Source organism: Gekko japonicus, unplaced genomic scaffold (genome assembly GCF_001447785.1).
Source record: "Gekko japonicus isolate JY-2015 unplaced genomic scaffold, Gekko_japonicus_V1.1 scaffold454, whole genome shotgun sequence".
In the NCBI taxonomy this organism is placed as follows: Eukaryota; Metazoa; Chordata; class Lepidosauria; order Squamata; family Gekkonidae; genus Gekko; species Gekko japonicus.
Window position 1 is genome coordinate 315,796 of NW_015173687.1, and position 14,838 is coordinate 330,633.

At 50.1% G+C, this 14,838-nt stretch overlaps 1 protein-coding gene across 1 annotated transcript in view; it reads right to left on the reverse strand.

Moving 5' to 3' along the window:
- Positions 1 to 8,926: 8,926 nt before the first annotated feature.
- RGS3 (regulator of G-protein signaling 3) overlaps positions 8,927 to 14,838 on the reverse strand; it is a 71,837-nt gene continuing 65,925 nt past the window's right edge. Inside the window, exons 18-22 of the mRNA XM_015423093.1 lie at positions 14,267 to 14,555; positions 13,682 to 13,783; positions 12,832 to 12,893; positions 11,985 to 12,151; positions 8,927 to 10,209 (exon numbers count right to left, since the gene is read on the reverse strand). Of these exons, the coding sequence (XP_015278579.1) occupies positions 10,024 to 10,209; positions 11,985 to 12,151; positions 12,832 to 12,893; positions 13,682 to 13,783; positions 14,267 to 14,555 (806 nt within the window). The 3' untranslated portion in view covers positions 8,927 to 10,023. The remainder of the gene's footprint in view (positions 10,210 to 11,984; positions 12,152 to 12,831; positions 12,894 to 13,681; positions 13,784 to 14,266; positions 14,556 to 14,838) is intronic.

A 14,838-nucleotide genomic window follows, 5' to 3' on the forward strand; every position in this document is an offset into this window, starting at 1 on the left:
GTCTAATTCAGTCATTGTAGGGTTAATCTGTTTACCTTGTGTGCTGTTGTTTAGACTGACCTGGAAAGGAAACCTGGCTCAGAGCCAATGAAAACAAAGCCTGTGAAATCTAAGTCTGTTTACTCACAATAATTGGTTAATATAGTCAGGTGATTTCTTTCTATGGGTCAAGAAGAAGAAAAAGAAGAATCTCCATTACCGTTCTTGTTGTGAGACTGTTTGGTCGGTCTGTAAAGCTGTAGAGATGTAGCCTTAGGTCTTTTATGTTGTAGCTTTTCCTGTGTACCCTTCCCCTTAGAAATAAAGATTTTTACACGGAAAGAAATGCCTCCTCTCCAGTGAAGCAAAGATCCACTGCAAACTCTGAATATCTTAGTATTTTTGCCAATTTTTCCAACAAGATCCATCCCCAAAGTCTCCAGGTATTTTCCAGCTCAGAGCTGGCAACCCTAGGCATATCTAGTGAAAGGATCTCAGGTGGCAGATGTTGGAAAGGACCCCTCTCTGCCTAAGGTCCTATAGAGCTACTGCCAACCCAAGGAGGGGGAAAAAACCTAAACTCCATGGTCCAATAACTCCATTAAAAAGCAGCAGATGTGTACAAGACCTCTGCTCTAGGAACACAGGCTGTGATGCTCCAGGATACAGAATTGGTTACTTCCAGAATCACAGTTTCTGATTTTAAAAAACAAGTGATTTAAAGAGGCCAGTCTTGCAAACGGCTGGAAGAAACCTTTTTGTAGGCTCCCATACAGGCCGATCTGCTTTGGGGATGCTGCCGCCTTAAAGGCTAAAATTGTCATTCGGAGTCCACATTAAACAAATATCACAGTAGTGTCATGGATCTAAGAATGAAAGTGGCCTAGCAGAAGCAGCCTCTTGGAAGTGTGGAGCCAGGGGGAATAACATACAGCACAAGAAGAAAAGAACAAATACTGCAGAAGTGTACCGGGCCAACACAGGGAGCAGAGGAAAAGTGGCAAGGAACACCTTAGAACATGGCAAAAGAGGCTGTCTTTCCCAAGGCAACCTGGGAAGCTCAGTGCAGAGGAAGCTACATCTCATGGAACAGAATTCTTAGCACTTCAGCTAACTACTATCCCAAGATTCTTTGGGGGAAAACTATGAGTGGTCCAAAACACATATAAGTCTGCAAAATAGGCATGCCCTCAATAGGGGCAGGCAAATTATCCAAAATATACCCCCCCTTCAGTTAATTCTGATTGGTTCCGAGTGTCCCTCTCATGCACATTTCAGAATTATTACTGCACAATGTGCTTCCCCCCCCCTAAAACATTAAGCAAAACATCTTTTTGCTTAAAAGGCACCTCCAGATTAGCTGGAACAACTGCAAATAAAGCATTTCCTGGAATGTTAAATCTCCATGCACCTCCTTTGATATTTTTGGGATAAGATGTGCTGGGCAGAGTTCGCTACGCTCCCCAGAGGATACAATATTTGCTTATAACTGGCTTGGAACATGCCCTCCCAGTACGGCTCCCAATACGCCCTCCCAAACCATCTCAGCTTGCCAAGAATTGCAGCAGCCATGAAACGCTGGCCAAAGGCCACAAGAGCTGAAAGGTTGGGTTCCATGGTGTCACTGGAAAAGAGCTCCGGACGCAAAACATGAGGGCGCTATAAAAGCTCTCTTCTGGTGCCTGTCACCCGCGAGAGAGCATATTAAAAACATCGCCACGAGAATAGGATCACTTGTAAGGATCTCCTCTCAGAGACACCAGGCCCCTTTCTCCAAATTTTCAACTTTTATTTTTTAACTACATCTCTAGCCATTTGGTTTACAAAGATATTAAGAAAATCCATGCAGCTGTTGATTACCCTATTAATCAATTACTGGGGGGGAGGAGAGAACCATTACTGTGGCTATAAAAGTTTTCTGTAATGAAGGAGGAGGAGATGATTGGATTTATACCCCGCCCTTCACTACCCGAAGGAGCGGCTTACAATCCCTTCCCCTCCCTACAACAGACACCCTGTGAGGTAGGTGGGGCTGAGAGAGCTCTCCTGAGAACTGACCTTGAGTGAACAACTCTGAAACAACTTATGACTGACCCAAGGTCACACTAGCAGTTGCATGTGGAGGAGTGGGGAATCAAACCCGGTTCTCCCAGATTAGAGTCCAAGCTCCTAACCAGTATACCAAACTGGCTCTTAAGGCTAGGGAGATACTTCTAGGGCTATGTTCCAACCAGCCCATAAAGCAGCCTTTTTAGGAAGGAACTCCGCAGAAGGTGTCATCCCAGGGGGTTCCCACTGTATTTATTTCATAAAGAGAAAAAAGAAAGGCTCAGCTTTATTTAATTCATAGCCTTGTTGCCCCTAACAACCCGTCTCCATCCCCTAAAAATAACCTCACAGATTAAAAAAAAATATGCAACCAAGCAAATGGAAAATGAAATGAAATTTCCACAGCATTATATCCAAAGGAATCTAAGCAAGCAAGGGAACCCCAGCTGTTGTGGGTGGATTCTCCTGTTCTTTTCTAGCCCCATGGCAGAACAATCGCTCTCAGCGTGTAGAATTCCTGGCTACAGGGACAAACGTCTTCACTGTAAAGGTGCTCAGGCTCAGTAGCCAGGCTAGGAATGAATCCTGGACCAAGCTGTTAGAGGCCTGCTACCCATCAGCATAGATTGGGAGGTGGGTTGGGGGGGGGACATTTCCAAGCAATTTTCCCATAGATCAAGCTAGGAAACGGGTATGTTGAGGGGAATAGATCAAAAAGAAGAATGGAAGGTCACTCTGACCTGGATAGCCCAGGCAAGCCCGATCTCATCAGATCTCGGAAGCTGTGCAGGGCCGACCCTGGCAAGTATTTGGATGGGAGACCTCCAAGGAATACCAGGGCCTGGACGCAGAGGCAGGCAATAGCAATCCACCTCTCTGAAATGTCCAACCCCCTCAAGGGGTTGCCAGAAGTCAACCATGACTTCTAGGCACACACACAAAAATACTCACCAAAAGACGAAGAAGAACAGAGGGTCTCTTCCCTCCCTCTGTCAACCATGGATTATCAATGCCCGCACTTCCTTTTAGGTTTCATAAAGGTAAAGTGTACTGTCAAGTGACATTCTGCTCATGGCAACCCCGTGAAATTCCACCTCATGGGCCAGCCTGGCCTGTTATTGTTAAATTTTAGACTGTCGCCTAGGGTGACGGCTCGACAAGGGCGCCCAGAGGTCGATTCGGTGGGATCGCGGGGGATCGCCGTTCCCCCGGGTGAGGGGCGGGGGCGGGGCACACGACGAAGCACCGCCCCCTGCTTCCGGCCGCCCGCTTCCGGCCCTCATTCAGCCAGGAGGAGGCAGGAGAAGAGGGAGGGTAAGTTGCTTCCTCCCTGCCTCTCCCCACCCCTGCCTGCCCCACCCCTGCCTGCCTGGGACCAGGGAGGGCCTTGGCGGGGGCAGGGGGTGTAGCCTTATGACACACTTCTGGTGATGTCAGGGGGTGTGGCATATGCTAATGAGTTATGCTAATGAGTTCCCCTAGCTCTTTTTCTACGAAACGACCCCTGAGGGCGCCATTCTGGCCGGCCTTGTCCCCTCCTTGCCCTGCACAAGAAGCCTCTCTTGCCAGCTTCTTGTTCCGTCCCTGCCAAGAGACTCCCCTCTTTCCAGCCCCCCAGACAGAAAGAGAAGGAGGTGGAGGGGACAGGCGCAGGGAACAGCTCAGGATGCGATGGGAAAGTGCCACACCGGGGGGGGGGGGAAGGAACTTCGGCCTGTGGGGCAAAAAAAAACCTGAAGCCATCACTGCTCGTGGGGGTTTTCAAAGCAAGAGATGAGCAGAGGGTGGCTTGCCATTGCCTTCCTCTGCATAGCAGCCCCTGTCTTCCTTGGAGGGGTCCCATCCAAGCACTGACCCTTCTTTACTTCCAAGTTCTGATGAGATCAGGCTAGTCTGGGCTATGAATAGACAGCATTTATATAGCACTCAAGAGTACTTGTCATAGATCAGTAATCTTTTCAACGGCCTTCCAAGGTAGGACGGTATTATTAAACTCATATTGGCCACAGGGGGTTTCTAAGCAGGGCTTTCCCTGAAGACGCTTTCCCTGAAGACTTACATTTCCCTTCACTTCCCATGTTTTGCAGGAGAGGAACACTTTTTTCTTCTGCCAGGCTTCTGCCCTGTTCTACTGTTTTTATTCTCTGAACCATTTTGGAAACGTAAAAGATAAAAAGCAATATGGAAATATTGCAGATAAACAAACCTCTGCCTGAATCACAGATGCTTGTTCCCTGTTCAATGACAGCGGAAGCAATGATGGCGCTTCATCATCCTATTGCAGACCGCTGAATTGTCATTTCAGCTGAAGTCATCAAGCCATGAGTCACTAAGGGACATGCGTCACACGCCTTCGGGAAACCAGCTCCCGTCAGTTCGGCGGCAGGAGCTCTTTGCCTGGAATCTGGCCACAGCTATCCATACTCTGGTCATAACCAGGTTAGATTGCCACAATGAGTTATACGTAGGGCTGCCTTGGGAGTCTGCTTGGAAACTTCAGCTGGTCCAGCAGAATTCATCTGTGAGGCTGTTAATTAGAAATATCAGAAGGGACAAGTGGGTACCCAGGAGACTTGGGGGGGGGGTAGCATCCCATCCTACTGTCTCACTGCTGGGCCAACCACTTGCCGAACAGCTCTCCACTCCCCCGGCTCTCCTCATGTCCCAAGAAATTTGCAGGGTGGTTCGCTCCCTGCAGCATTTCCATTTTCTCCTCACTGCAGCATTCCCGTAGCCCAGCAGAAGAGGGTGGACAGTGGGGAGGCAGCAGAGGCTCACCCCAGCCTTGCCCACCAGCCCACCTCAAGCACTGATGCCTTAGCAGCTGGGGGCACAAGCCACCAGATGACTCCAGCAAGGCTGGCTCAATGGTAGCGAGGGGAGGCTCCCAGGAGGCAATTGTTGAGTAGAAACCCCCCTTTTAAAGGTTTCGGGTCTTTGTACAAACCCACAGCAGGTCCTCAAGTTTAGAGAACAATCTCCCTTCTGTCAGTGTGGCCCCAATCTGCAGATGAGGCCATGTTGACTATCTGATCTATTGGTGACCAGGGCTATTTTTGGGCAGGAACGCACAGGAATGAAGTTCCAGCTTGCTTCAGAGCTGGCCATGCCCACTACAGCCAAAACCTCTGCGTGTGTGGCCCCAGAGGAAAGGCCTGGAAAGCGGACCCCCCCAGCGACTCCGAGGTGGGCAGGCCGGGGGGGGGGCTGGAAGGATTGCCTTCCCCGGCCTGTCCAAGGGCCGGCTTGCCCGGGCTCCCAGCAGCTGTGGGGCACCCGTGCAAGCCAAGGGAAGGCATGGGGTGTGGCCTAATATGCTAATAAGTTTTTGCTGTTGTGTGTGGCCTATTATGCTAATGATACAAGAAAAGCCCTGTTGGTGACGACGGTATCTTATCTCTATTAAGATGGGTAGCCGTGTTAGTCTGTCTGTAGCAGGAGAAAAGAGTAAGAGTCCAGTAGCAAAAATTTCTGATTCACTCAAGAATTCACAATCAGACACACCACATCTCTCCAAGTTTGTGTCAACCTGGTACCCTGTTGTCTCCTACTTACAAGCCCTAGACATTCTCCCCCCCCCAACCCTCTCTATCCCAAATGGTTAACCCTGTATGTTCGAATCTCTCCATTTAGAGACTACTGCTGTAGTTGGATGCACTGTGTTACACTGTATCTTTGCTTAATGCACTGTATGTTAAATTAAAATTAATAAAGATGATTAAAAAAAAAGATGAACAAAACTTCTGGTAGGAGCTTTCGTGAGTCAGTGCTCTGAAGAAGTGAGCAATGACTCAGGAAAACTCATACCCCTCCACAAATTCAGTTAGTCTTTAAGGTGCTACTGGAACTCCATGTGTGTTTCCAGTCACAAGTCAAAAATTGCTGGCTTTGACCTATGAAGTCCTAAACATCTAATTGGTGTTTCCAAAGGATGACCTGCTCTTACATGAATGTAGATGGCAGAGATCTCTAAGAGGCCTGCCTCTGTGTATCCTCACCTTCGCAGGTTAGGCGGGCAGCTACCAAGGGCAGTGCCTTTCCAGTGGCGGGACTACCTGAATGACTCCTCTCCTGCATCTGCTTGGCCAGAGCCAACATATTAGGCACCAGGCAAAGATATTGCTGTTTCCAATGGCTTTCGATGTTTTACAATATTATTAACAATGTAATTTATATCCCACCCTCTCCCATGAGTGGGCTCAGGACAGTCTTAAGCAGAGCTACACCTTTTGAAGTGAAGCCCGTTGTCTTCGATGGACTAAAAAGAGTGCGACTCTGCTTAGGATTGCCCCTGAGTATGCTGCTGCTTTTGAATTGGTTGATTTGTGTATTTTTCTGTGGTGTTTATTGACAGATGTTTAACCTATTTGTGAGTCACTTTGGAAATTGCAATGAAAGGCAGAAAATATTACCATTAAAGGTGTGAATCACAGCCAATGCTCCCTCTACGCTGTGGAGTCTTGTGAGCAAAAATTCTACTTTCTGAGCTCCTGGCATTAAAGCTGTGAGCGAGCGATTTGGCTGCTGCATAAATTAGTTTGCTCTGGAGCCCTCCTTCCTGAGCGAAGACAAAAATGTGTGAGCCAGAGGCTAAAGAACTGTGAGCTAGCTCACACTAACTCAGCTTTGAGGGAACACTGATCACAGCCTTAAATGGGCAGGGTTTTTTATATAGGGGAAATCCGGGAATTTCCAGTAATTAACAGCAGAACCTCTTCACCCATCAGAGAACAGGAGACACTGCCTCTTGGTTAGACCAAAGTCCGCACAAAGTAGTTTGCACACGTGAGGTTACAGAGGTGCCGTTTCAAGGCAGCCGGGGCAGTAGCATTTAAATAGGGCACCATAAGTATGCAGCAGACAACACCCAGTTGCCTCTCTCCTTTCCTTCAGTCTGGGGAGGCAGAGGAATGCTGAACTGTCCAAAGTCCATGGTGGACATGTGGGAGGGGCTGAATAAAGTTAATCTAGACAAGCTAAAAGTGACTGTAAGGAATGCTGACCCAGCAGTAGGTGCACACTTTGAAGGGGCCAGACTGGTCCTTAAGGCTCTGGGTCCCTGACCTGGACAGCCCAGGCAAGCCTGATCTCATCAGATCTCGGAAGCTAAGCAGGGCCGAGCCAGGCAAGTACTTGGGAATACCAGGGAATTCCAGGGCTGGGACGCAGGGGCAGACAATAGTAAGCCTGCTCTCTGAAATGTCCAAGCCTCACTAGGGGTCCCAGCTCAGATACAGTGCTGCTTGTAGCTGTCCAGGGGGCATCACTGCCAAAGTGTGCTTTTCAGGCAGCTTAAGCTAGCGGGTTGTCTCTGGACTTTCCGAGACAAGAATTAGCTAGCTTGTTACTTGTGCCTTTGCGACATCCCATCTGGATTAGCTTGGAAACAGCTGCTGGTCCAGATCACAAGAGGGAGGAAATTATTAGGGGCAAGCGGCTCCAAGCAAACTAGAATAAGTCTTAGACAGGTCTGAAAGTGAGCCAGCCGACCCAGGTTAGGGCATTGGCTTTGACCTTTAAAGGTCTAACTGAGCCCTACCCACACACCCAGGACATTACTGGAGGCCAGGTTTTGTGATCCACCATCCATGCCGGGGGAGGGGTAGACAAGACAGGGCCTTTTCAGTGATAGCAACGAGATTGCAGAATTTCCTTCCAAGGGATGCCTGTTTCGTCACATCTCTATTGGCCTTACGAGGTGACATTCAGGCAGCACTTGTTCAGATTTCTGGGACCGCCTTGCTTTTATTTGGAGAGGTCTAAAATAAGTGCATGTAGGGGTGCCACGTTGATTGTGAGCTCCGTTAGGGAGAGCCATAGTGTGGCCGGCAGTACAGATACTTTATGCCAAAAAAAATCAAGAGAGATCTCTCAAATCAGATAGCTCCCATCCTCACTTTCCTTGCCTTCACACCTAGGGCACAATCCAAAAAAGGGGTTCTTTAAAAACGGCTTGCAAAATACACTCGTGCCTCCCCATCACTACCAACTCAGGGGCAGGAGAATGCTCAGAATGCCAACCAGAACAGAAGGAAAGAGAACAAGCCCAGGTCAGCCACGGAAAAGCGAGGGCACTGACATGGAAGGACGGACAACTGCTGTGGTAGCTCTTGAGAAGAACCTGCTTAATGTCCCAAGCCAGGGGACTATCTCAGAAGAGGGGCACGGGCTCTTCCTGAGGTCCCATTAACTCCACGCAGCTGTCGCCAGACCAACTGTGGACAAGAGGAAGCAGCTGATAGCCACCTCCTGGTCGAGCCCAAGGGGGATGGAGGCTGGCCATGGGGACATGCTTGGATCTGCTTCTGGCCAAGCAGAGCAGCTGGAGCCAGGCTGGGAGAGGCATCCCTTCAACAGCTGCTCCCTTCAGCCACCAACAGACAAAGGCTTAGCCAGTTTCACTCAATGAGGATTAATGGGACTTCCCTAAAAGGCCCCAAAGTAAAGGTCTGCTCAAGGCCTGGGCTGGGCAGAAAGAAACACGAGGAAGGCTTACCTTAAACTCCTCCATGGCATGTATTTTGCCGTCACTTACATTTTATGCCAGAACCCAGCTATGACGCTTGAGCTTCAAGAGAGAAGGCGTCTCTTGAGCATGTACGGAGTATCTACCCCTACAATAACCAAAACCAGCCCTCCTATAGCTGGAAGTGGAAGAGGCAGTGGCATGTCCTCCACTTGTTCCAAAACTATATGTGGGGAGAAAAGCTCTCTTATTTCGATGAGCGATTCACCAAGTACAGAGCCCAGATGCCAAAGGCCAGGGACGGCCCTTGAAATTAAATAAATGAGGAGGGAGGAAGGGAGGGAGGGGAGAAAACAGGAAGAAGTGAGGAAGCCAAGAAGTTGTTCTATCATCTCTTTATTTATCCTAAATAGCCATGACATCCCAAAAAAAATTGTTTTTACTAACTGCAGAGATGGTTCTGAATTGTAAACCAGGCACTTGGCCAAGAGACTGTCTGGCAGACTCCTTAGAGGAAGAACAGATAAGAGTCCTTCTGGGCCAAACGCTACCAAGCAGGTATAAACACACACACACACACACCCTCTCTCTCTCACTCACACACACAGCTTTCTCACACACCCTCTCCCAACCTGACTTACACTGCACAGAGATTTATACAGCTGGATTTATCTATACAAAGTTTGCCACCGCAATGATATTCTGCATATCCCCTCTCCCCCATTTAACAATCTCCCAGCTGCCTGCTGCTGGGGTGGGACACATTCAGGAAGGACTCAAGACAGTTTAAAACAAAAGGCGCTGAACATACTCAAAATCCACATCCATTCCACGGCCAGACACCCCCCTCCAACAGGACACACATTAAAAACGAAACAAAAGATATTGCACTTAAAATTTAAAAAAAAAGAGAAGGGGGACTTAAGGAAGTTGACAAAGTCTCCCAGACACAACTGGTTGTGCATCCGGCTGGAACAGTTCAATAAATAACCCTGGAGACAAATGATTCGGGGCAGGGGAAGGAGAAAGACAGAAGCAGTTGGTCTGCCGGTCGAGTCACACAACAAGGAGGAGAGCAGAGATACTGAAGAGCTGATCTTTCCCAATCTGTGAGCCTTCCTTTGTCTACTTTGAATCACCAAGAGATACTTTGGGAAGGAACGGCAATGTTGCCCACCTGCCCACGAAAGACATCTGGTTCCATGTGGGGTCCCTGTGTTCAAGCCATCTCCAGGGTGTCGGAAGGGGAAAGACAGCTTTGACCTTCACAGTGGTCTGGTGGGATCACGGACCCTTAGCCCTGTTCACTAGGACAGTGTCGTACCAGAGAGGAAAAAAAACAAAAAACAACCCAAAGCAGTTCCAGGATGGGATGGTGCCCAACTACTTAGCTCTCCAACCCCAGTTCCCTTCCAGAGGCAGATATGGCTTCCATGTCCTGGCAGTCCCCTACCGGAAGGCAGCCGCCACTCATATGTAAACATACACCTCCCATACAGTCTTCCTGGAGAAGCAGGCCCCGATCCTCTCTACAACACAGGGCTGGGCTTCTTCTGGTTAATCAGTTCCAAGTACAGCTCTGAGCGTAGGAAACGGGGATACGAGTCCTTCTCCATCAGCCCATAGATACGTCTCTGGGCAAGATCGAAACAGCTCCGGGTAATGTTTTGCATGTTTTCTTTGGTGTGCTCCCGAGTATAGGAGTCTAGGTTAACCTGGAAAAGCAGATGCCAAAAAAAAAAAAAGACAGATCGGTTACTTTACCGAGGCAGAAGAGCAGACACCATAATGTCAATTCTAGATCTGCAGCAGAAAGGCGGACAGATGTGGATGGAACAGCTGAACCAGCAAGAGGAAACACCAGTTCACATCTTGTTTGGCTGCACACAGTTTTTGCACAGAGCTGAAGGGGATGCAACCAAAGCACCCTGGCCGATGTTGTGCACACATGCTCCACTACGATCTCGGTGCTGCAAATACTGGCCAAACCTGTGGCAGCAGTGGGACAATAGACACGAGAGCCTACTCAGGAGGCCACGGTGCCTGGGTCAATGCCACCAATCCGCTCGTTTGCCCGTCTCCAACCTGCTGCTCTGCCAGGCAGCCAGCTAGCCCCCTCTCAGATGGAAGCAGAGTGGGCTTCCTTGGAAGAGAGAATGGCAGCTACACCTGTTTCAAGCCCACAGCAGCAGGAGTTCTGAAAGGAAGCGAGCTGGCTGCTTGGCAGAACAGCAAACTGGAGACAGGCAAGCAAGGCGATGGTGGTGTTGACCGACTTGCTGTGTCCTGCAGGGTAGGCTCTTTTGTCTGTTCTTCCACAGCTGCCACAGTTTGGGCAAGCATTTATTCTCTCTTCCAAGGGAGCCCTGGGAATTCTAGTCCTCTTGAGGGAAGGAATGGGTGCCACGGATCTCGAATGCAGCGCTTTTACAGTGCAGCCAGGAGAATCTGTTGCCGCACAAACAAACACGGATTTCTGCAGCACCTCTAACACTAACGAGTTTGGTGCAGCAGACGCTTTTGAATCTGATGAAGTCCATGAAGACTTCCATCACAATAAACCTGTTGGCCTTTGAGGCATCACAGGGCTCCTTGTTTACCTCACTAACTTCTGTTTCCCAGAATACTTGGGAAAACCATGGCAGGTGAAGTGGCAGAAAACCCGAGCTTAGATGTACACAATGTAGAGAGAGATGCCTCCTTTCTGCATGGCTGCCTCTTAATTCACCAGTGAGGCCCACAAAAGGGGTCTTGAGAGGCTCCCAAGCAAACAAAACAAAACTGGGGAGGGGGGAGGCTTTCTATGCGACGCCAATTTAGACGGATACATTAAATCAACGTTCAGTCTCAAAGAGAGGTGTCTGGGTTTCCACAAATTCAAACTTGAAGTTTCACCAAAGTTGTGAACTGTACTCTTTCCAGCTCCAGACGGAGGGCCCAAGTATACACTGTGTTTCCTCACATCCTCCCTGAGTCCTGAAAGTCCTGTGCTCAGAACCAAATTCCCAGGCTCACAGGGGCCCAACTAGGAGTGGGACTGCAGCACACAAGGAGAGGGCATCTCACCCTTCTCTCCACGGGCCCTTTTCCCTACCTCAAACCGGCCTGGGGTGCATGGCCGGCTGACAGGACTCCGGGAGATTGTGAAGAAAACATAACGCGCATTAAGGCCTTCAGGTGAGCCCCCTGGGTGTCACCACATTCTGTAACCCAAAGTACATCTGGACACACTTTATGATGACCTTGGAACTGTCCTGAGGCTCAAACAAGAGCTGCAGAGTGGGTGCAGAAGTTGTCATTATTGGGGGGGGGGGATAGAATTGTTGTTATACGGCCTGGCGTTTGTATTACTTCACATATCCTAGACAAAGGATTGGGAGAGAGGGAATAGAAGGATCTCCCTTGTGAATAAATTTAAGTTCACTCTGCCCGAGCAAGACACCTGCTTTGCTTCATCCCCACCGCTGCCGCCCTGCATTCCGACACTCACTTCTTTGCAAGACTGGATAGCAATGTATTCTGCAAAGAGCTTCTTGGCTTTCGATGTCATCTTGGACTGGGATTTGATCTTCTTGTAGTCCTCGCAGGACAGCCAGAACTCCAGATTCTCCTCGCTGAACTCCGTGCGCAAGAAGGCACGAAAGGCCGCCAAACCATCTGGAAGGAAGGAGGCATAGCCTTGAAATCCAAAGCAGAAACCGCTTGGAACGAGGGACATTTCCCCAACAGCCCTGTCCCGCTATCCTTTGGGGCACACCTCCCAACCCATGGGGGAAAAGGTATCCCTCTACATATGACTACAGGAAGCTGCCTTATGCTGAATCAGACCCCTGGCCAGCAAAGTCAGTTCTGTCTGCTCAGACTGGCAGCAGCTCTCCAGGGTTTCAGACAGAGGTCCTTCACATCCCCTACGGTCCGTTCCTTTTAACTGGAGATGCTGGAGATTGAACCTGGGACCTTCTGCATATGCTAAGCAGATGCTCTACCACTGAGCCACAGCCCCTCTACTAGATACATAGTAACTGCCTCTAACAGGGAACTTCCATATGCAAAGACAGCATACTTCTGAACATCACATACTGGGTATAAATGGAGGGGGGGTAGGGCTATTTCCCTACCCCCCCTCCATTTAAGAGCTTCCTGGAAACGTCTGCCATTGCTAGAACTTTTGCCCAGATGGGACTGCAGTCTGACATCTGCTAACCTTACTCATCTGACAAAGCAAAGTGAGTTCTGGCTCTCAAAAGACTTTTTGCCACAATGAAGTTTGTTCATTCTTAAACTGCCACCAGGTTCTTTGTCTATTTCAAACGAGGTTCAGAACCAAAGATCCTTACATTTATGTTGAAGCAGCTTTTCCAAGGACTCTCCCCATTTGAGGGCTTCTTCCACAGTCGGCCTATGGGGGGGGGGGAGAGACCGCTTGGTTTGAAAGAGAGACTGGAATGGCAGGCGGAAGGAAGAAAATATCCCACCCACACCAGGTACAATACCCCCTCCAAGAAAAGAGTTCTTGCAGAGAAAGATTATCAAACCCTTGCACACAAAACTGAACATGTGTTCTCCTGTCTTCCCCCCCCCCAAATGTTCACTTTTGGAATTCTTCTTTCCCCTAAATGCTTAGCTTTCCAGACATGCACTTATCAATATTCCGAGTTTTATAAAAACCAAGGTGTAAAAGTGAATACTGCAAAAAAAAACCTCTGAAAATTCTCATCTTTTTTTTAAAAAAAAAACCTCCCCAAGAAAAATACAAAAGCACTCAAAAGTTTTAAAAACCTCATGAAGTTCTGAACTGGGCCAAAATCTGCCCCATCCAGGCCAGTTCACCCGATTGCCAGAAAACCCTTCAGAGCTCTAGGCAGCATCGGCAAAGAGTCAGGTTTAAGTCAAACAATGGGGAAGACTCCCAGGCTAGCTCTTTAGGACTGTGTGGGCTGTAGGCTCCTGCAGTCTCGGCCAAAGCACTGGGTATTTATCAGCAGAGTATTGAGGGGCGATTCGCAAACAACATAGGGAAGGGGGAGGGAGATTGTCCTCTACTCTGAGAACAAAGCAAGTGCCAGCCCAGCTTTGCTTCTTTGGGACTTGGGGAGCATGCAGAGCAAAAAGCCTAGTCCCCGGAGCTGTGAAATGCATTCTACTTGTTCCCTCGGAAAGAGAAGCCCCAGGTGACCCAAGACTTACTTCAGAGACTTAGGGACTTTGTCCAGTTTGCTTGGGGGGTGTCCTCCAGGAGATTCGTTCCGCCGTCGGAAGATGCCCAAACGGTTCTTCATATCTTTGGCCCTGCGAGCACAAGCCAGGACGGATTAGTGGCGGAGGAAAAGAAGGCATCGGCACTTCCACAAGGGAGCCAGGAAGCTAATTAGACTTAACTCCTGCCTCCCCCCCCCACCCCGCACTGCCCTTGAAAAACGGTGCCAGCCAGCCCCAAAAGGCATCCTCAGTCTAAACCAAGCTGGGCACGCTTAGCAGGGGCTACCAGCGCAAGAAGGCACAAAGCGCCTGGGCATAAGCAGAGCGCTTCCCGTCAAACAACAACCCGCATCCGAGAGCAAGACTAAGGAACCCGAAGTCTTCTGAAAGACCTTCGTCGTTAAACAGAGAGTTTTGACGGGTGAGAAAAGGGCACTCTGCACAGGCTCACAGGCAAGCCAAGCAACCAGGACAGCAATGCGCCCCCCATCCGGCCGCCCCCATCCGACAAAAGCGCCCCTGCCCAGCTGGGGAGCTTGGCGCACCAGCCTCTCTCCGGCCCGAGCGACCTACTCTTTCATGGTGTGCCGCCGCTGCAGGCTGACGCCGAGCCGAAGCCCCCGGGGCGGCGCGCCGAGCAGGATCTCGGCGTGGAACTCGACGGGCTGCGGCTTGGCTGGGTCCCGAAAGAAGGGCATGGCGAGCTCCGTGCCGTTCTTGCCGCGAGCGCAGCCTGCCTGTCTCTGCCCGGGCTGCGAGCGCCGCGCTCCCGCTATTAATAGCCGCGCGAAAGGAAGCCAGAAGCCGGCCCAAGCGCGACCCGCCACGGGCTCTGCGGCCTCCAGGCGCGCAACGCCGCCCACTGGTGGCCGAGCCGCGCAGACACAGTCGCCGGTGGAAGGCCAGCCGCAGAGGCAGTTGGCACGGGGGCGGGGGGGGGGCTCGAAAGCGGACTCCCTGCTTTGGCACGGCTCAGCCGCTTGCTGTGGTCTGCGCGTTTTAATCCTGTCCTTCCTCCAAGGTGCTCAAAGCGGCCTACCTGGATCTTGTAAGGCAGGCTGGCCTTGAGCAACCCACCACTTCATGGCAAGTGGGGATCCGAACTGGGTTTCCCTGGTGGTCCCTGGCCAGCACACCAAGTATCA